The sequence below is a fragment of the Loxodonta africana genome, chromosome 9, assembly GCF_030014295.1.
Source record: "Loxodonta africana isolate mLoxAfr1 chromosome 9, mLoxAfr1.hap2, whole genome shotgun sequence".
Classification (NCBI taxonomy): Eukaryota; Metazoa; Chordata; class Mammalia; order Proboscidea; family Elephantidae; genus Loxodonta; species Loxodonta africana.
In genome coordinates this window covers 68226457-68248741 of record NC_087350.1, presented here as the reverse complement: position 1 = coordinate 68248741, position 22285 = coordinate 68226457, and the positions used below count along the sequence as shown (strand labels likewise).

Genomic DNA, 22285 nt, shown 5'->3' with positions numbered 1-22285 from the left:
TTAACTTCTTAAAAGTTGTGATTTAATCATCATAGGAGTCTGATGACTACATCCCCATTTACACAAAACAGACATTCATTTAGTTTTTTAAGAAAATGTTACTGAAGATTTTTCTAATACTAAGTTTCCCCCCAAATAGATTCAGACAATGCATCATTTTCTTTCTTTGCGACAGCAGCTCAGCTTTTCTGATAGACCCCTCTGCAAATCTGCTAAGGGCCTTGGGCCTTCTGCCTGGAAAAATACACATAGGTACAGTTTAGTGTACAATTTCCCTGGGTTCATGAGCCATCTAAAGCCTTTACGGATCCCTTTATGGGTCTCTTTATAAAGCCCTGTTTTATATGAAAAGTTTCACGATTCTTTCTGCTTATAATATCTACTACACATATAGTTATAAAATGAAACTATGAAGGAAAAAATATCTATGAGAATCTAATTGAAGACATACGTAATGAAGGTTTCTCAGAGTTTTAAGTTTTAAAAATTGTAAAAAAATTACTGCCTTCATATGTAAGTTGTAAAAACAAGTTAACTAGTTGTATAAATAGGCACTTACGTGTCCAACCACTTCCGAATCTGAGCTAACACCAACGCTCGATGGTGAACAACTTCTAAATTTCCTCTTGGCATCTTAAAATAAAAAATTAAAAAACAAAAACTAAAACATTTTATTTGGCTAGCATTCCTTTGTACAAAGTTAACAAAAACTGTAGCAAGGAAAGGCTTATAATAAATGATTATGAATCATTATAGACCGTAAAATACGTTCTGCAAGAATTCTATTTGGTATTGACTGACTGATGACAATCAGGAGGACAGCCTTAAAAAACCACTTACCTGTAATACGAGCTTTGTGTCCTGGGGCACGACAGTGACAATCCGTGAACCCCTCTCCACCTTCCGCAGTGTCTCTTCATTAGACACATTACTGCTGCTCAGACCTGCTTGTAATGCTAAAGACAGCACACTGACTAAGCCTTAAGAATCACTATCATGACAAGCCACTCTCCATTAACCGTTGATGAAACTGCACATATTATGCAAAATAGAACAGAGCCATTAAGAGTCAGCTTCCTTTGCTCTCAGATTTGACCTCAGGACAGCTAGTCTTTCTATTAAACCTCGTCCCTAGGACCTGTCCTCTCAGAGTCCTCACGCATACTCACAAACACAACTTCTCAAATGATTTGGAAAAACGCAGGGAGGTTTGGGGCAGCTTCTCCATTTCTTAGCATATCAGTGCACTATAATCACATCAGAGGAAGACAGATTCCTAGTTTCCAAGACAGGAGCAAAGAAAATAAGTGCATCCTTTAGAATAAAGAAGAAATATATATGCACACATACACAAAATGGGGTGTGGAAGAGAAGAAAAATGGAGCCAGCCAATTTCCTACAAACCAAGAGATAGATCCCTTCAGATGCTGGCCACAGAGGGTGGCCACAGTAAGAAATGGGCGATTACACAGAAGTCAGAGCATACTGCCTGTTTGACATCTACATGGAACATTCCAATAAAAACTAGGTAAGTTATACAGTAAAATTTCCTGAAAATTTTTTGTTCAACTTTAGAATGTGCTGTTTAGGAAAAAAACTTTCTCTAGAAGTCTTGTTATCTGGTGTAAATGGACTGAACTGAGATATGATATTGAGATTAGGGGCTAAGTAAGTAAAATTCAAAGGTTTTCTCTAGTTCTAGAACTTCATGATAATAAGACAAAGTAGGTAAAAAAAACTTAAAAGTCAAAGGACAAAAGATATTAGAAGAGGGACTGTTCCTATTTTACACACTAAAAACTTACTTTTAAACGAGGCATCTCTCAGGCACAAACACTGGCAGGTGTGGGAATGGGTAGTCAACAATAAAAATTCATCATATACTGCAAATGATGTGATGTTTGATGCAACCTGCAACCAGACAAGGGAGGTAAGGGGGAATTTAGCAATATTACTGGAGAAAACGCTGTGAAAAGGATATGGTGCCAAACCAAGCTTTTATACCTCAGTGTCATTGATGAAAAAGTGGTATCTGTCAGTCAGACCAAGGACACATTCCTACAAAGACACAAAATTAGAGTTACAAACAATTCTAATTCCAACTAATTGAACCTAACATTTCTATTAATTAGTTCTACTGCCCTTTGATTTCACATCTAGGTCCTTGGAGTCAAGACTGGATATAGATACTTAAAACGTGGTTGGTCCAATGCAGAAAGGCTTACGATGGCATCTAACCCACCAGCAACTCCCGTCATTTCTACCTCCTATATATATTTCAAGCAGCCCTGGTGGCTCAGTGGTTAAGAGCTCGGTTGCTAATCAAAAGGTCAGCAGTTTGAATACACCAGCTGCTCCTTGGAAACCCTATGGGGCAGTTCTACTTTGTCCTATAGGGTTGATGTGAGTTGGAATTGATTCAACGGCAGTGGGCTGGTTTTTTGGATGTATTATCTCAAATACATCCCTTTCCCACCCTAGCCATCTCCACCCCAGTCTCTTTGTTGGGTCCGCCTTCCACTTGTGCCTCGCTCTAACTCTCCACTGGACAGTCAGTATCATCTTTCCAAGCATGAAGCAGCCTATGCCACTCCACTGATAAAACTCATCAAGCACTTTCCAATCTTTTAAAAAATAATGATCCCAAAACCCTTCTACAGGCTATCGCTCCAGCCACACTACCTCCTTCCAGTCCTTAAATAAGCTGAGCTCTTTCCAAGTTCAAGGTGTTTACAGTTCCTTCCTCCTGGAACACTTTTCCTTTCTCAGAAACAGATCCTTCTCTTCCCTCAAATCTCAGCATACACCACCACTTTAGAGTAATCTCTCCGTAGCTACCATCCTCTAACTACCTCCTAAACACCTCACAATCCTCTACCGTTATACCCTATTCATTTCCTTTTCTCTTTTATCATAGGGGGTAATTATACCTACACTTATAGACTCTAAGTTCCAGAATAGCAGGAATGCCAGATATTTTGTTTTAAAATCACTATATCCTACCACCCACCACAATTATAGGCATTCTAGTATTTGTTGGATGATAATCTACTGGGTTATCATTTTTGAGATTTTATTTGTTGTTCTCAAAAGGTATTCAATAAAACCAACCTTGAATTTTCTGTACAACTAACAATAGAAGTTTGATAATTGCAGTTTCTTATTTTTGAACTTATTCCTCCAACGCAAGGAATAAACTAGCTACTACATTCCAGGCAATCTCTTAATCACACACAATATCTCATTTAGTTTTCCCCAAATCCTGAGACATGGGTATTAATCCTATTTTAAAGATGAAGAAAATGAAGCTCAGAAAAGGGAGATGCCTTGGCTTTAGTGGAGAGCCAGGGTCCTGACTTGGATCTTCCTCCAAAATCCATGCTCTCTACCTAACACCATCAGCCTCTGGGTAACTGCTTTAAGCCGTGACTTTTCCTGCCCTGTGTTCACTTACCTCTCCTGCAATCATGGCCAACTCTGTCTGCATACATGGGTAAGGAAACCGGACAGGAACTCCCCCAGGGTTCTTCCATGGTTCCACAGCCAGAGAAGGTGACTCTGCAGGATTGACAGATCTGGTTTCCAAAGAGCTGGTGTGCTCTTTCTGAAGAATTGTTAATGTCAGTACTTGCTAAAACATTTAATGTACAATTTAGATCACTTTCCAAATGTAACATGGAAACTCACTGTGCTATTTGAGTTCATTACAAAGGAAGACAGGGATAGGACACACTGGCTAATTCTACTCTATGGCGGGATTGTCCAGGGTAGTTAAAAGACCTAACAGTCAATGGTGCACTGACAAGATGCTCACAAGTTCATGTTCTTCAGAACTGAACATTTTTGTAAGTCATAAACATGCTTCCCTAACACTTTGATACTTACCCCAGAGGTATTTAAGTATCTGGCCATCAGCCAACTGCAATGCTACTGACTTGGTCTTGGAATTGCAACACAGACTGATTATAGCCCCATCCACCATCACAGATGAGCTGACAAAAGTAACAAAAGGGGGAGAGGAGTGTGAATAAACCATTTTTCTCAGTAGTAGTGACATTTCACTGATTTTGCAAAACAGAAAAAGAAACAAGCAGTTTCCTTTTGATAGGATACATTGTTTATACTGGTTTGAAATAGATAGTCCAACACCAAAGGGAAAGTGCTTATTTCTGTGTACATATACGTGTGTACATATATGGTGTGTCTATGCATACACGCACACAAAGCTATGCATATATAGAACATACAGTATACTATACTATATACGTAAGGAGCCCTGGCGGTACAGTGGTTAAAATGAGCGACTGCCAAGCAAAAGGTTGGCAGTTCAAAAGCGCTAGCAGCTCCTCGGGAGAAAAACATGGCAGTCTGCTTCCGTAGAGACTTATAGTCTTGGAAAGGCTATGGGGTCGCTCGCTATGAGTTGGAATCACCTCTACACAGTGGGTATGATTTTGATTATACTATACACACACACACACACACACACACACATATATACATATATACGCACACACATATAGGAGCCCTGGTGGCATAGTGATTAAGAGCTCACCTGCTAACTAAGGGTCAGCAGTCTGAATCCACCAGCCACTCCCTGGAACCCTATGGGGCAGTTCTGCTGTGTCGTATAGAGTCTCTATGAGTTGGAATCAACTCAACGGCAACAGGTTTGGTTTTGGGTTTTATATATATACACCCAGATAACTATGCCAAGCCAAAGCCTAGATAAATCAATTACCTATTGCGTGGCACGACTTCCCAGAAAACAATAAGCTAGTCATCTACATAATGAAGTCACTGCCCCTATTCTGGCAGCAACTTATTACAATGCCTTCATTAGACATGCATGGTACCAATATAACTTCTGTCTTCCTAGAATATACACTACATTAAATAAAGCAGTAAATCTGCTAGAAAATGAGCATACTCAGGTTCTCTATTGCTACCCTATACATTCACAAGGCTCTGGGGATCTTCATTCATAAGAAGAAGGGAATCTATTACTGCCATTACATTGTTCCCTGAGTCAATGGACAGAGAGCAGTGTCTCAAAGGAAGAGAACAAGGTAGTGATACGGGCAGATGGTGCCGATGGCAACAATTCAGAGTTTTTAACCAATCTACAAAAAAAAAAAAAAAAAATTCTAAAAAATACAAAAAAATGGTTACTTTCTCTACAAATGCTCCAAATTTTGTGAGTACCCAATTATCTGTGAGGAGGTAAGAGAACAGACTCTGGCGCTAGACTGGCTTAGACTGGATCCTGGTTCCACCTGGCTGGTCTTGGGCAAGTTCCTAAACTGCTCTGTGCCTTCCTGGTCCCCTCTGTAAAACAAAGGTGCTAATAGGGTGTACTTCAAAGATATACTGTGAGAAACCAGTAGGTTAATCTATTTTAAGCAGAAGGGTACCTTTTACAAAGTATAAGCTACAGTAAGTGTAAGCTAATAGTAATGTAAGCTAATAGCAATAAACTAATTGAGGAACTTTATATTCCTCAAAGACAATAATATTTTGTATTAACAAAATAGTTTTTTTGAGAAACAAAAGTGATGAGGTTGATGACTTTGAGTCAAAGCAGTAGAAATGTATTTTACGTAACTTTCTTCATTTGCTTTGGAGCATACAAGATGAAGCATCCAGCTTTTCCTTCTACAAGCTAGTGAGAAAGAATTTCAAATTGCATAATCTAGGCATTTCTTGTGTAAATCGCTGTTTTTCAAAATATAAACCCCTGGTTAACTCTGAGTGCTACATATTCTCTATGTATCTAGAACATATTCTGTATCCAGGTATATTTACAAAAAACTTCTTCAAAATATCATGAAGTATTATGAGTCACATATTAGGCATGAATGACTACATTTTAATGTTTTATGTACACAGTAAGGGAAGGTTCCTTATTTTGCAAAAAGGATTTACAGAATATAAATCTAACCAATAGGGGTTTAATTGCCAATGAGCCTAGGAATTAATATCTGTGTTCAACTAAGGTGCCAAGCCTTGACAGTGGAAAGCAGTGGACTTTTCAAAGCTGGCCAAAGTAAATGCAACCTACTGTACAACAGGGATTGCATTACAGAGAAAAGCATTCATTAAATGAAAACCTGCGTGAAGTCAGGAATCAAAACAAAAACTCAAGTCCAGGATGCAGTGAAACTTCAGCAAAGAAAAAGAGAGAGACCTTCCAGCAGCTGATGCAGTGAAGGGCCACACAGGACGGAGCAGAAGAGAGATGGCCAGAAGACACGTAAGTTACTACATCAAAATGAAACATATATCTAGAATTTCTTCCCAATGCGTTAGCTCATGAGAATTAGTTACTCTAATTACCCTTGGTATTATTAAAATCAATTCTAAGATCTAAAAATACCTCTGCCAGAATGTGTGTATATACTGAATTAAAACATTTAACAAATCTTAAAAATGTTTTACTTCATCTCTTGGTATCTGCCCTATTTTTCACCACTCTTTGGTGTATTTTTAGTCTGTGTCAACACGACACAAAACTAGACTTAAACCCTGTACTAAGTGTGTCTAACAAGACAGCTACTGCTCCTCAACCTTGCTCACTAGAAACGAAAAAAGGCAAAAGTAAAATTTCATCTGTTTATTAACATGTGGAATACAGGGAAGCACTGTAGTACCTGACACTGAGCAGTCCTTGCTCCTCATCAGCCTCAGAAGGGGCCATAGTCAAACGGTGAATCAAAGACTGTGGGCTGGACGGACTGTGGCTTATGGCCAGGAACACATTTTCCTGAATCCAGGTGAGAAGACCAAGCTTCAGTGGGTTTACTTCTTGATCTTCATGAGTCTCAAACTGAATTCTGTTTGAAACATTGAAGAATATCCAAGACATGAGCAAAACGTTAAAAGCACTGAGATTTTCCTGAAAGAAAAGAAAAATGAGCCTCCTTCTAGATAGTCAACTTCCAATTATCAGAAGATAATGCCAAATACAGAAATTTCAAATACTTGGCTTAAGAATGCTTTCATATTTACTTGAAACTGAGTTTCTTTTATTCTGAGATGTCTAGATTTAAATTAAACACTTCAGGAAACTGACTACACAAGACAGTTATCCATCCTGTCCCTGTGCTAATTAACCCAGAGCCGGTCCGTTGTCACCACTTACCAACATTCAAACCAGACTCCTGAAGATGGATCTCAACTGGATAGGTTCTTTTCTAAGTACCTCTCATCAAAGTAATTAGGTTGAGAGAGGGTTTCCCTGCCTCTAATGCCTGCCTTCTGTAGCATTTGTACACCTGACCAAGAGCACTGCTTTTGCCACCTCACTTAGGAACCCAAATGGCTACTCCTGCCTTTTAAATGAAGTGGCAAATCCTCAGCTTGTGCTGATGAAGGTCTATCACTACCCTGATCTTCCTACTCAACCAGCTCTCCCTAGACTCAGTTTCTCCACTCCGTTCAGCCCAGTCTTCTTACCACTCTGGATCACCCCATCTCTGCTTGTCATTAACACCTTCCTCCCCACCACACCCAATGTTTCCAATTCTTTGCCAACCCCAAATCTGTCCCTTCTTTAAAGATCAACATTAAGTATGTATCTCTATCATGAAACCTTCGCTGCATGAGTTGCAGTTACCCTTCTCTCAATTGCTAAAAAATGAAACTATATTCTAAACTACCTCATACTTTCTAGTTTGTATACAGTGTACCTGAGGTATTCAATTATCCCCAATCCTTGTGTTTTTTTCAGTGGGAAAATGCATTCTGATTTCTAACCTGGGACCCTCAAACCACAGCACTCAGAAGTCCAGGAGTTTGGTATGAGGTAAAGACAGAGGCTGCATTGGATAATCCATATGCTAACACCTATATATCCTCATTTATGTAAGGGAATGTAACTCTGCCCTACCATCTTCAGCTCCATCATTCCCACCTGATTTTCACTGGAGAAACAAGGGCTGTTATGGTGGGTTGTAAGCTGGCTAAGGACTTGGCCTCCCCGCCACCCAGCAGAACATATGGCATTCAGATATGCAAGGCAACTGGGTTCTCTAACCAGGCTGAAAAACAGGGCCCAGGTGCTGTGTCTGCTTCTTCTTCCACTCAGCAACAAGCACAGAATAGTAACAACTGACTCAACTTAGGACTCAATGCTGGCTTCTTCTGCTCCCAGAGCTCCAAGATGACCAAGTATAACCTACTTGTATCTCTTTTCCAGGTGAGGTATGCTAAGGGAAACTTTAAATCCATTTCCACCCACAGCTCCCAGTTTCACCGTAGGGTCTGCACACGGACTGTCACCTAGAAAACAGAAATGCAAATACTATTAGAGTAAATTATAAACGTTTAGTTCATATTGGACAAGGGGTTTTGCAATTAATAGGTTCTAGAAGGCAAATCATAGCAACTGATTTTGGCATCTAATTTGTCTCCACCCCCTCAAACGTCCACCGCTCGCCTCAAAGTTTCTCAGCTGTAATGAGTGCTCTTGCCGCTTCCGTTTCAACACTGAGTGGAATGCTGACCTGCTCTGCTCTGAGACCTCAAACTAGAAGATTCTGTCTTTGACTTCAACCTCCAAATTTTTCTCTTCTAATTTCTTTTAAGCTCAATGAAACTCATTACTCTTTAACACCTGTTTGACCCCCTGCACAACTGGAAGCTAACGTCAACCGTTATCTACGCTAGCACTCTTGAATCTCACCAACTTGCTCTCTTCCTTTGCTCGTCATGCCAGCGCCCAATGCTGGCATTCATCAGCTTCAACTCCACTTGAGCTGCCCACACTAGGGCCACTGCTCCATGGTGAAATGCCAATCTCTAAGTCGTCCTCTCTAACAAGGTCCCCCACAACCTTTTTCCTGACTCGCCTATGTCCAAACTCTCCAGTCTGCTCCTTAACTCCTCAAAAGCTTCAAATTCCTGGATTTGTACAGTTTCTCTCTTCGTTCCATTTCTACAGCCAACCCCGATTCAAGCTCTCACCATCTCCTGCCTAGACACTCTGCTATAGCATTCCCCAACTGGTAACTCTGACTCCATACCCGCCTGTGACCCTCACCACATACTGATGCCTGAACCAGTCTTCCAAAGGCAGAGCTCTCAACCTGCCTTACCTGACCACAGAGAGTTTAAGTGGCAACTGAAATAAATGTATGGTGGTATGGTACTGCTTTCTGGGGTGATAAAAATGTCCTAAAATTGTGGTGATTGCTACATGACTCTGTGAATATACAAAAGACCACTGAAGAGTATGCTTTAAATGGATAAACAATATAAATTCAATAAAGCTTTTTTTTTTTTGAAGTAAATGTAGAACAAAATACTCATTGTAAAATAATATATATTCAAGTTAACAGCATTTAAGGTATACACCACAAAAGCTTACTCTACATCTGATTCTTTTTTAACCTCATAAAACCGACAGTGAGATATCCAAATAGTAATAGAGTAATAGGGACAATCATGTGTTTATTTTTCATATTGCTGGAGGATGAAAAATATGTTTTGAAAGCAGTTAATTTCTGCTTTTTCTGATTTCCTCTCACAATGAAGACATTAAAAAAAAAAAAAACCACTACTAAAAAATAGAAGTTTAAGGAGGGCAACAACATTTTTACAGACAGTGAAAGTAAAAACCAGAGAAGCTGGTGATAATATCCAAGTAGGATCCATATAAAAAGTAGGCTGTTGTTTTAACAGAAAGCTTGATATGAAAGCAGGTAGTTCCAGTATGTGTTAATTAATTCTGATCATTATCTCGGCAGCTATGTTTTTTCTAAGAATTCAAAAGACATTTGAAAACAAGGCTACTAGTGTCATTTGCCAGCATAACTTATGACATGACAATAGAACCACAAATAAAAACAAATTTCAAGTTATTCTAGTATATCAGAGGAGCTCTGGTCGTGCAGTCATTAAGTGCTCAACTGCTAACTGAAAGGTTGGCGGTTTGAACCAACCAGCCACTCTGTGGGAGAAAGATGTGGTGGTCTGCTTCCATAAAGATTAGAGCCTTGGAAACCTTATGGGGCAGTTCTACTCTGTCCTACAGGGTTGCTATGAGTTGGAATTGACTCTATGGCAATGGGTTTGGTTTTGGTTGGTTTTTCTAGTACATTAGGAAAGGAACTAGGAGCTGGCAGTAATGGAGCTATGGAAGGACGACTGGGTTAGGAGCTAGAACACTGTGTTGAGGTCCTTGTCGATTCTTGCTCTACCACTCAGACCTCAAGGAAATCACAAGCCCTCTGGCACTTTATTCCCTTATCTATAAAACAGGAAAATTCTATGTCTGAAATAGCTCCTAGGAGGGCTGAGAAGACCAACTGAAAATATGTGTAAAGGCAATGAACATTGTAAAACGTGTTAAAGAATAGTAAGATACTATCTTATTTTCAGGGTTGAATAGTATTCTTAAATAACTGACTCTTCCAGTTCAATAAAGTAAAAGGAATTACTTTTGTAAGCCAGAGTAGGGTAAAAGAATAAAGCTCTCAAGCCAATTAAGTATTATCATAATAATGAAGTCAATTATAAATTCAAAATTAGTAGAAATACTAGAGCTAAAACAACATCCAACCGTAATTTGCTTTTGTCTAAAAGTAGGAGGGACTTGACTCAGAATGTCTTGATAACAGTTTTTGAACATACCACATTTATATACAGAAATCTGGTTACTGGCATCCAGGACAGCAAGATCGTTACTCTTTTGAGGGTGTGCAGAGAACACGACTTGATTCACAGGCTGTGGGAGCAGCAGTCGGTAGGTGCACAGGGGAGGCGGAACCACAGTCTGCCGGAAGACTGTCACCAATACCCTGTCTGCGTGTGAAAAAGAGACACAAGAAGCACTAGACGTTCATATTCAACTTGTAAAATAAGGCATCCAAACAGCACTGTACCACTAAGTCATAATGGTGGTAGAAAATGCACAGCAATACTTCTTAAAAATAATTTTCAGTGTTTTTCTCATAAATGATCTTTAAAATAGTGTATTTTGGGGGGTGGGAGTAAATGTCATGGGCTCTAATTGATGTATCTGACTATTGTCACCTCCAGGCCTAGGCTAGTCCATTTTGGGGCTTGATGGCCTCAGGTGCCAGGGACTAAGGCAAGAAGGCAAAGAGGTCAGAGTTCTAGCTTTAAACCTGGGCTTGTAAACCAAGCCACACTGAATCAAGAGGATCAGTACCTTCAAATTCCTTAAAGTGTTTCCCTATGCCGGGATTTGGTAACAAGGCAGGTCTGATTAAGTCATCTGTGCACAGTATGATTATAAAACCAGTGTTCTGACTGTTAGACAGAACAGGAATTAATACATCAACTCACGTTACAATCTTAGAAATAAGTGTTCCTTTATGGTAGGAGTATGTAAACTGTTTCGGTGATTACTTCTCTGCCAATTGCTATCCTCCCACACCCCCCTCCCCCACAAAAAGTTAAAAACCCTCCTCACACTAGATAGGCATATGTAATTTGAATTGAACATGCTGGGGAGGTATATAATTACCAAGTATTGTATCAGAAAACAAAGCAACACAAGTGGTGCAAGGGCTAATATGTACGTCAGGGCAAAAGGACGAGGCCAACACATGACACCCCCTAGACTACCATTCCCTTTTCTATGCCATGGATCAAAATTCTAAATGCCTTCAAAGGCCAGCCAGACAACTAAATGTGTGAAGGCCACGGACACAGTACATCAGAAAACTAGACAGTGTGTGCCAGGGCGTTGGGTGGAGTGGGGAGAATGCGGTTTTCAGGAGATTGCACGTACCACGTAAGGGAGTTCCCATTCAATTAGAAACAAAACAACAATAAGTAAAAATATACAAAACAAACAAACAAAAAACTCTCCACTGTTCGGGTCAAACCACCCCATCTGCAGGCCCCGGCTCACACCCCTCTCAGGCTCATGGACCAGAGCCCACACTTTCCAGCAGCTTACGTCCATCAATGACAGCCACATTTGCCAAATCACTCGAGTTGTCTCCCGAGCTCCGGTCGGTTGTCCAGTGCCAGTCATAGCAGAGGTAATGCCAGCCTTGACAGAGAACATGCAGCCGGTACGGGGTCACTGGGTCCCACATCAGAGACACAGGCTTGCTTTTTCCACAGCTGTTGAAGTGAAGATTTTGCTTGAGATACCAGTGATAGTTTCCAACAGTCCAGAGCTGAACTGCAAGGGAAAGTAAAAGGAAGACCGTCAGATGCTGGGAGGATTTCATACCGCCTGCTAGAGGGGTGATGGGCTTTCTTTTTTTTTTAAATGACCCTTCCCACTCAGCCTCTTTATTAAAATAATAGCAACGATTGTTGAAAGATAGTTTTGCATGGGAGGAAAAATGTCAAGAATCAACAAGATCAGAAGTACATGTTTGTTCCTACTTCTACCGTCACACTTTATGATAAGGATGGAAGCCTACTAGGACAGGATAGTATTTTAGTGAGCTGTTTTCATAAAGATGTAAGAAGAAAAAAATTAGGCAATTAGACTGAAAGTATTAAAATACTCCATCCAAAAGTACCTGGACTAGCATCACTACCCTGTTTTAAATTAAGATGCTTATTTCCTTCCAGGTGCTTTACATGAAATTGTGTCCAAGGCTAGCTGGTGTTAACTATGACTCAGCGTCCAAGGGAGATTGTTGTTCTTGTTAGGTGCCGTCAAGTCAATTCCGACTTACAGCAACTCCATGTGACATAGCAGAACTGCCTCATAGGGTTTCCTAGGCTAAAATCTTTACGGGAGCAGACTGCCACATCTTTCTCCCACAGAGTCACTGGGTGGATGTGAACCACCAACCTTTTGGTTAGAAGCCCAGTGCTTAACCGTTGTACCACCAGGGCTCCATCCAAGAGATTAGCATTCAATTAACCCTTCTAATATCAGAAATCTATTAAAAGAACAAGAACTAGCCATGCTGAAACCAAATTTTATTAAACAGATGAAGCATACAAATTAAGGTCTTAATTATATTAAGAAATGTATTTTTTTAAACAGAACATCTAACCATTCTCTACCTACACTACTACAATATTTCTACCTTGCTGTGAGCTGTTAAGTTAGACTACACGTTCCCATGCTCCGTGAGGGCAGAGGTTGTGGCTGTTCTTGCGTATCATTTTAACCCTGAGCATATTACAGTGCCTGGCCCTTGACATACAGGTTAATCAGAGGTTCCCAACTCTGGCTCCACATTATAATCACCTGGGAACTTTTTTTTTTTAATTGAACACTGATAAATACAGTCCCTATTCCAACACACTGAATCCAACTCCGAAATGAGGCCTGGATATATTTTTCTAAGGGTTCAGCCAGGGTTGAGAACTATTGTATTGTATGAATGAATGAATGAATGAAAAATAAAGTCTATAGACATTAAAATTTGTAATGTAAAATAAGCACACATAAGTATCGACCTATAAAGTACTAGACAAATGTTAAGAAAATACAAGTGAAATAATTATGTAATCTTTGATTAGGAAACAGCTTTCCAAAATACCAAAAACATTAAAAATGAAAGAGACATACAAATTGGACTACATAAAAATTTCACAAGTATGTAAGGCAAAAATTAAGTTAGATTTAAAAAATAATTGGCAAACTAGGAAAAGTATTTGGAAAGCATCTGACAAGAATTGATACATAAAAACTCTTAAAATAAATGGCCAAAAGAAGGAAAATAGTACCTCAAAAGATTCTAAATGGCCACTGAACACCTATTTTAAAATCTTGATTTTACCATCAAACAAAGAAATGCACATTTAAACTTTTATAACGTTCCATTTTTCATTTCTCCTACGGGAAAATTAAAAAAACTACAATACCCAGTATTGGCAAGATTGAACCCAAAACTCATACAATTCCTTGGGGCTGACCAACCCAGCTTCAAGCAGAACTTGACTTGTTAAATTACATATTAAGCTTCTCAATAATGTTCCAATTAAAGAAAACATTCTACTGATTAAAAAGTCTGAAAGCCACTTAGAAAAGAATCAAGCAAGTAAAAAGGCTTATGAACAAAAATGTTCAGTGCATTGCTGTTAAAGAGAAATCACATAAATGCCTGTCAACACAGGATTTAGTAAACGTGACCCAAACGAATACTGAACAGTCTTTAAAAATAATGCACACGTGTATCTGGAATGGAAACACACTTGTGACACAGTAAAAGGCAAGTTACAAAACAGCATGTATCACACCTATGTTTTTAACACAAAAAAAATAGATCATGGCTACACAGAGATATACACGTTTACAAGAAAAAGATTGGGAAGACAATAAAATTATTGTGATTATTAGTGGTAGAATTATAGGATAATTATTTTTCTCACTTTTATTTTCTAATATCTTCACATATTTATACACTTAAAAATATATTTACATATTTATAAAGCTACAAAGATTCTTATAGCTAATTTAATCTCTCTTTCACTTGCACAGCATTCCTTTGATTAGTTGTTGGACTCTTTGCAGTAATACCATCCAGAAGGAGAAAGCTCCAATGGCTGAAATCCATAAATAAAACCAAAGCACTCCCACATCTCCACCTTCTCCCTTCAGCTATCACTGATTCCACAGTGGGACTAAGCAGGAGGGACAAAAGCAACTCCAGGCCCTACTACTTTCAACTACATTTTATGGAGTCTGCGGCTGAGATACCACAGCTGTCTTACCATAGGTTTTCAGAGTGGAATTTTCTTCTGTCTGAAGGTCTTCCAGCCAGACTGCAAGCACAGAGGAATCTGCATTCCAGAGCAGGCCATTTACCTAGCGGGGGGAAAAAGATCTGTCAGTGGCCTGTGGCTATGTATTTACTTCAAATTTGAAAACAGCTTAATTTCTTGCTCTCACAAACCAAATTACTGCACTACCTGAGCTGATCTCTAGCTGTAAATTGCTAACTACAGTCACTAAACAAATCTAATCATGAGAAAAACATCAAATTCCAATAGAGAGCTATCCTACAAAATACCTGACCAGTACTCCTCAAAACTGTCAGAGTCAACAAAAACAAGGAAAGTCTCAGAAACTGTCACAGCCAACAGGCACCTAAGGAGACACGAAAACTAAATGTAATGTGGTATCATGAGATCCTGGAATAGAAAAAGACATGAGGTCTTCTAAATTTAAAATCTGAATAAACTATGGACTTTAGTTAAAAGTAATAACTTTCCTTAACCAGGCTGGCTTACGGAAAGGAAGGAAAAGAGAAGATAATATAAAAATTCACATGTAGAAACAGGCTCTAGAAAGTACCCAGAAACCTACAAATTGAGCATGTGATCAGGTCTAGGATCTAAAGTAAGACAGGCTGACATACAGCTGGGGATGATTCTAGGACAAATACTTGTGAAACGTGCCTACCAGAGAAAAGGTAAGAGCACATGGCCTCAGTTATAACTAAAGACAACAAAAAACCCATTGCCCTTGAGTCGATTCTGAATCATGGTGACCCTACGTGTTACACAGTAACTGCTCCATAGGATTTTCTTGGCTGTAATTTTTACAGAAGCAGATTGCCAGGCTTTTCTTCCATGGTACCGCTGGTGGGTTTGAAATGCCTACCTTTAGGTTAGTAGTCTAGTGCAAACCTAGGTATAACGATTTAGTTTATACATAGTTGCCAGTTGCCATCTAATTGATTCTGACTCACGGCAACCCCTGCTCCACAGGGTTTTCAATGGCTGGTATTTTGGAAGATCGCCAGGTTTTTTCTCCAAAACCTCTGTGTGGACTTGAACCCCCAAACTGTCAGTTAGCAGCCAAGCGCATTAACCGAATGCACCATCCGGGGACTCTAATAGTAATTGTCCAAACCAAAACCAAACCCGCTGCTATTGAGTCAATTTCGACTCGTACTGACCCTACAGGAGAGAGAACTGTCCCACAGGGTTTCTAAGAAGGTGGACTGGAACTGCTTGCCTTTTGGTTAGCAGCCAAGCTCTGAACCGCTGCGCCACCAGGGCTCCATAGTAAAAGTAAACCAAAAAAAACCAAACCTGCTGCCATGGAGTCGATTCTGACTCACAGTGACCCTATAGCACAGAGTAGAACTATCCCATAGAGTTTCCAAGGAGCGCCTGGCGGATTCGAACTGCTGACCCTTTGGTTAGCAGTTGCAGCACTTAACCACTACGCCACCAGGGTTTCCTTATTATTATATATAGCTTAATAATACATTTTTGAATGTGTACATGAGATCATAATTTTGCTAATATCTGTTACGGTTTAGTAGCATTGAAACTTTATAATACAGTGCTTATCTAGGATTGGGAAAGAAATGCCATTTTTTCTCTGCAAAGTCTCTTTTGTAAAAACAACTTCTCTTACATAACAAAAAATTCTTGTACGAGAAGCCACCACTTTTATTACTATCTACTCTGGAGCTTCTATTTGCAACCAGATGAAATAAACCTCCCCTATAGCTGTGCAAAGTTCTCTAAATCTGATGACCGAACAATTCAGGTACCAACCTTAACCTCATCTTTGAGGAAGGGAAGTGTAAAGTGTCCATGAAGGAGTCCATTTTTCTCAAAAAACACAACATCCTGCTGGTTGGGTTTGTCTTGTGTAGATGCAATCAAACTGCCAGAGGGCCTTAAAGCAAACCCAGAGAGCGTTAGAACATCCACGAGCTCATCTGGCTGGCTTAACGCTAAGATGAATTCAGAGAAATTTTTTTTTTTTTTTAAGCAAAAAAGAACTTTGATCCAAGGAAAGAAGTTTTAAATCCTGTGTGACCCTCAGCAAGCATTTCACCCTCATGTGGGACTATGTCTGCCCAAGGGAAAAAGTATGCCTTTTTCTAATTTGCACAAAGGCTCCATCTGCCCAGAGACTTGCAGATTTAGACTGCATCTGGGTGGCTTTTTAAAAAAAACAGGAATTATTTAAACCATTGCAAATACAATCTCCTATAAACTGTAATCCCCTTCTCCTTCAACTGTGTAACGTTAGCAAATGTTCCATGCTCCAGCAGGTATTTTTTAAGACCTCTCAATCCACTGAAAACATCTCAGCTGCCTTATCTTGTTCATATTGTCTCTAGAATTTTAATTCATACTCGTTTCTCTTTGCTCTATCATCCAATTGTCCTCAAATGCCAGAGGCAAACGAGATGTTTGAAACCTAGAGACCTGATGGGTTTGCATGTAACAGATGCTACTCAGACAGAGGAGATATTTCTTTTATCTATAATCAGGGGAGCTGCATGTGACAGGCAGGTGTGGACTGCACAGGGTACTACCTGGTCAAAGGGCTAAGTGGGGCCAGAATCCAACCCTGCACGCTCCTCAGCAAGCAATTCTCTAGCATGGGTGTTTTGTAAAGAAGGGAACCTCTTTTTCTAATTTTCACAAAGGCTCCATTTATCCCATTGAGATTTGTGGGATGCAACTTCCCTTCTAAGCACCATTTTCTGTTTTATACAATGGCTTCACATAGGCCCTTCTATAGCCATACTCAATTAAGAATTAGGAATATAAAATGAGTGGGCCTTGGAATGATGAGATCTGTGAAAAAAGTCCAGTGTCAACTATTCAAGTTAAATCCAGACTTCAGAAAACTAAAGAAATATGAAAGATACAGGCTTACAGCCAAATGAGAAACGTAAATATCCTTTTGAGTTATACAAACATCTGCATTCAGTTGGTATCTCCACCACTACCCAAGGTTCCAAGAAATTCTCTTAGGAGGAAGCGCCAGGGTTCCTCTTCCACTCACTTCCACGCCAGGGCGGGTCCCAGTCCTGCCACGGGCTCGCTGGTTGACTGCAAAGCCAGCTCTCGGTTCCACACTCTGACCTTTCGAGCCCCTGAGAGGAGGAGATGAAGTTAGAAAAGAAAAAGTTAAAACATTATGGTAAATTCTGTCAAGTCAGAGGCTTTTCAAACATCTTCCTTATGAATAAAAACTTGTGGTTTTACAAAGCCAATTAGATTAATTTCGTCAAAAATTTAAAAATTAATCCTAACGTGGAATGGGGCATTTGCAACTGGAACGCTGGCAGGAATACCATAGGAGATTGCTCATATGTTAGAAACCCAGTTAGTGTTATGCAATTAACAGGAATGTGCTAAGTATTTATTGTAACGATAAAGGGAAGGGGTGGTTGGACAGATGGACAGACAGATCAATGACAGAAAAGAAAAAAGACTTAGAGAATAATTCAAACACTTGAGGAGATATCATGGAGAAAAGAGACTATCTTTTATTCTCAGAGGCTGCAGATAACAGAGGCGGCAATAACCGGGAAATCGGTTTTGTAAAGGAAACATTTTTTAAAACAGCCCAGACTCTTTATCTCAAGTACTACTGAGAGCCTGGGTGCCTAGGATGTGTTAAAAAGAATGTATCCATCAGGCTGTAGGCTGGCCAGATATCTTATAGGACTCTTCTAGTTCTGAACTCCAAACTCATTTAACACTGAAAGCAGCCTATCTTTCTCTTACACGTATAATTATAGAAAACCCCACTCAAAGCAAAGAGAAAACTTTCCTGAACTTAGTAAGATTAAAAAAAAAAATTTTTTTTTTTTGTTTAACTGCAATTTATTTCCATACCTGTCTCTGGGCAGACAACGCTCACAGCAAAAAACTGCCCATCACCACGCCAGGTAATCTGTGGTTTATGGTCATCCCAGGACAAAGCAGACTCCTGCTGAAGAGAGGAAGAAACACAAATGTTACTGGAGGGCCTCCCACGGTCCAGAGTCAAACATGCCTCAGGCTATTTAGTAACAAATCTTTCAAGTGGGGATTAAGCTCTCTAGAGAATCAGCTTCACAGAATCCTCAGAACTGTTCTAGAAGGGCTCTTAAACTAAGAAATCATCAAGAAAAGAACTCAGAACAATCCCAAACAATTCCTTTTTGCCCCAACAGTGGCAGACTTATTTTTCCTTAAGACAGTTGGAAAACAGTACACACTGCAGCCACTGCAATCAATGTTACACGGCACTAGGAGAGCTCAGGCAGGGGATAAGGGAAGGGCTAGGTCAGTACCATTTAAAAATCAAAACATGAATACCTGCATGTGACTAATCCATCCAAATTGTTCTGAGTTGTGTAACTACCACCGTAATCTAAATTTTGAAAATTTTCATTACGCCCCAAAGAAACCCTATAGCCATCGGCAGTCAGCATCCACCTGTACCTATACCCCTGTCCTACAATCACTCATCTACTCCCTGTCTCTACAGATCTGCCTATTCCAGACACTTCACATAAATGGAATCGTACAATATACATGACCTTTTGTGACTGGCTTCTTTCATTTAGCATACAGATGTTTTTGAGGTTCACCCAGGTTGCAACATGTATCAGTAAAGTACTATTTTTTAAACAATTTGATCTTGGAAAGTTACAATGCTTTTACTTGTGGTTTAGAGGATAACACGCAATGGGTCACCATGAATTGGAACTGACTCGACAGCAATTGGTTTTAGAGGATAAAAGAATACTCAAATGTGTAGGAAGTATTTACTTGATCAGGTTGCAAAAAATCACTTAAAAACCAGAGAGATATAAAAGTTATCCTAAGCTAGACAACTGCTGAGTTCCTCCTTGGGAAGCAAGATTATGCCTGGGAATACTTTGTGTTTCTGCCCATCCTTTACTGATTCAAACGGGCCAGGATAGCGTTCAGAATATTAAAATAGACCTAGCATGCACATTTTACTCAAAGTACAGTTATTCTGAAATAAGAACTATGTTTGTTTTTTTTTACCTTTCAAAAATGATTTGTCCACTAAAATAAGTGTAGCTCTTACCACCTGAGTGAGTACCATGTGCTGGTGCTGTGGCAGTATTACATAAATATTACTACCTCCAATCTCATCACAACCCCTGTAAAGGAGACACTTTTACGTCCACTTTACATATAAGAATCCTGACATACAAACAGGTTAGAAAACGTGCCATGGTCTCATGACTACTAAGTGTCGCGATTATAATGTAATGTGTACTTTTTTTTAACAGAGATAAATGTTACCCTGGGGGGTATGCCAGATAATAAACAGAGCACACCTTCCTGGGGCATTAATTTTACTCAACAATAATATTTTTAAATTAATATTTTTTACAATGTTAATCATGTACAAATTAAGATAAAAGGTAACAATTTAAAGAAATTTAATGTGGTAGTAGACACCAGAGGCTACATCCCCAGATGCCACAAGAGTATGCTTGTGTTCACCTTCCTCTGCCCCCAGGGGCACTCAACGTTTTAAGATTTGGTCACAACGACATCGCTAAGGGATCTTTAGAATATTCTAATCCATAGGAAGGAAAACAAAGAGTTTCACCCAAAAGGAATATCAGCAAAACATCTAGTATGTGCACATGTAAGAGAACTATAAAAACATGCATGTGAATGACCACCTGTGGAAGGAGGATGGCGGCGCTCTCTGTAGAGCAAGGGAAAGTCCTAGAATGGGGCATAGGACACTTCATTTCTATCTGTGATGCTTCATTTTTTTAACTGGGTAATGAATACTGGTTATAATCATTCCTTTCTAGGGTGACTCACTCATTCCCTGAGGGTTCTAAAGCAGGAGAGATCCACCCATAACCCCCTGTAACTAGACACCTTAGATTTCCTGGTGGAAATTTTCACCTGTCCAATTTAAGGGTCTTTATCCATCACTGAATCGACTCAAACGGCACTAGGTTATCCATCAGACCAGCCTTACCATTTGCATCTGAAAAGCCGCCTGCCTGCCTTCTGATCCGTGAAACTGCGTCTCCTTTTTGCCCCATCCAACAGTGATAAATTTGCCTAGACAACAATTTGAGAACATGCAAAATAACCAATAAGGTAAATGAAACGAAATAAAAGCAATTTCATTGTTAGTCGCCATGAAATAGTCACTGGCAGTTATCTGAGTTCCCTAAGACTTTTCAGTACCGTGAACAAAGTTAGTATTTGACAATCCTATGTTCCATATCATGTGCAGCAGTGATTTGGAAAAACATGAAATGCCCTCACTTTTTACATACTGCTTATCTTATATATTCTAAGTTCCCCTGATGACCCAGGTCAGCAATCTCACCCTCACTTTACAAGTAGGAAGAATGAAACGTGAAGAATTTGCACAGTATGTCCATGGACAACAAAATATAAAATTCAAGGCAAGAAGAGAGACTAAGATTCTGATTATAAGCTTTCAATCAACTAGATGTTTCAATTCCCTGCTAGTGGTGTAGGGGCCTGTACACCATCAAACCTAGCCCATTACATAGACTTTGAGGGTGAAATAACCTTGCAGTAAAGCCCAAATTAGCATACCAGACTTCTGCTTTCCAGGCCTTCTAAACCATAATGCCTTCCTTATATAAAACACAAAGTCAGAGTTGTCAAAACAATGCAACCCTTCTGTTTCTGGAGGTAGGACCTGGCATCTACTTGCAAAAGGTAGGTACTACAGAGATGGCCCTGAACGCATCAGCCAGATCAGGGTCCAACAATTTCCTCCTGCCATTGATTCTGATGAGCCAGGGCTACTTATCATTTCTACAACTTATGAGCCCAGTATAAGCATTTCCTGTCTCCTTTGCACAGACAAATCCAAGCACCGTAGCACTTCAAAGCATACCTTGCTGCTACATACAAATAGCAGTGCCTATCCTGGTATACCACCCTCAGGCTTCTGTCTGCAAGTCTGCAAGTTTCCATAGAGATGTAAAGGAACAAGGAGTGGAGCAAGCAAACTTTTCCAATGGCATCAGGCAATATGTGATGGGGTTAGAGCAGGGACCAGCAAACTATGGCCTGAATCTGTTTTTACAAATAAACTTTTATTGGAACATGGCCACGCCCATTCTTTTATGTGTTGTGTGTAACTGCTTTCACCTTACAATAACAGAGTTGAGTAGCTGCAATAGGAACTATACAACCTACAAAGCAGAAAGTATTTACTATCAAGCCCGTTACAAAAAATGTTTGCTGACCCTGGAGTTAGAAGAAGAATATCTACTCACCACTCCACAGAGTAATTTTTGGTACTGACAAGCATTTCTAAGACCTAAGACCCAACCCTGGACTCCCTCTCCCTTGATTTACCAAATTAGGCTTTTTATGAAGAAGTTGGGTGGGAACTGTCAGGCCCAGGGCACTTTCCCATCCAAAAGTGTGCTGGCTACTCTCTGACTGTCCTCAAAGCTCGATGTCCCAGAGTTCCAGCCTGGGTCCTAGACTCTTCCAGCACTACCTCTGCTCCCTGGCAAGTTCCCTACTCTCAAGACTAAGAAATCTCTACATACCAACGATTCCTAGGCCATAGCTCCGGCCTCTCCTGAGT

The 22285-nt window shown here is 39.8% G+C and overlaps 1 protein-coding gene across 6 annotated transcripts in view; it reads right to left on the bottom strand.

Annotated features, from left to right (window-relative positions):
* The window catches only part of ELP1 (elongator acetyltransferase complex subunit 1), a 70911-nt gene that overhangs the window by 37744 nt on the left and 10882 nt on the right, over positions 1 to 22285 (bottom strand). For 5 of the 6 annotated variants that reach the window (XM_023545070.2, XM_064291629.1, XM_064291630.1 and 2 more), the window contains 15 exons: positions 20678 to 20763; positions 18550 to 18646; positions 17711 to 17801; positions 16462 to 16585; positions 14662 to 14755; positions 11930 to 12160; positions 10633 to 10803; positions 8181 to 8280; positions 6651 to 6833; positions 3886 to 3992; positions 3455 to 3558; positions 2005 to 2058; positions 1806 to 1911; positions 841 to 956; positions 560 to 633 (listed from right to left, as the gene is read on the bottom strand). In XM_023545070.2, coding sequence (XP_023400838.2) covers positions 560 to 633; positions 841 to 956; positions 1806 to 1911; positions 2005 to 2058; positions 3455 to 3558; positions 3886 to 3992; positions 6651 to 6833; positions 8181 to 8280; positions 10633 to 10803; positions 11930 to 12160; positions 14662 to 14755; positions 16462 to 16585; positions 17711 to 17801; positions 18550 to 18646; positions 20678 to 20763 — 1738 coding nt within the window. The remainder of the gene's footprint in view (positions 1 to 559; positions 634 to 840; positions 957 to 1805; positions 1912 to 2004; positions 2059 to 3454; positions 3559 to 3885; positions 3993 to 6650; positions 6834 to 8180; positions 8281 to 10632; positions 10804 to 11929; positions 12161 to 14661; positions 14756 to 16461; positions 16586 to 17710; positions 17802 to 18549; positions 18647 to 20677; positions 20764 to 22285) is intronic. The other variant, XM_064291633.1, reaches the window with a different exon arrangement.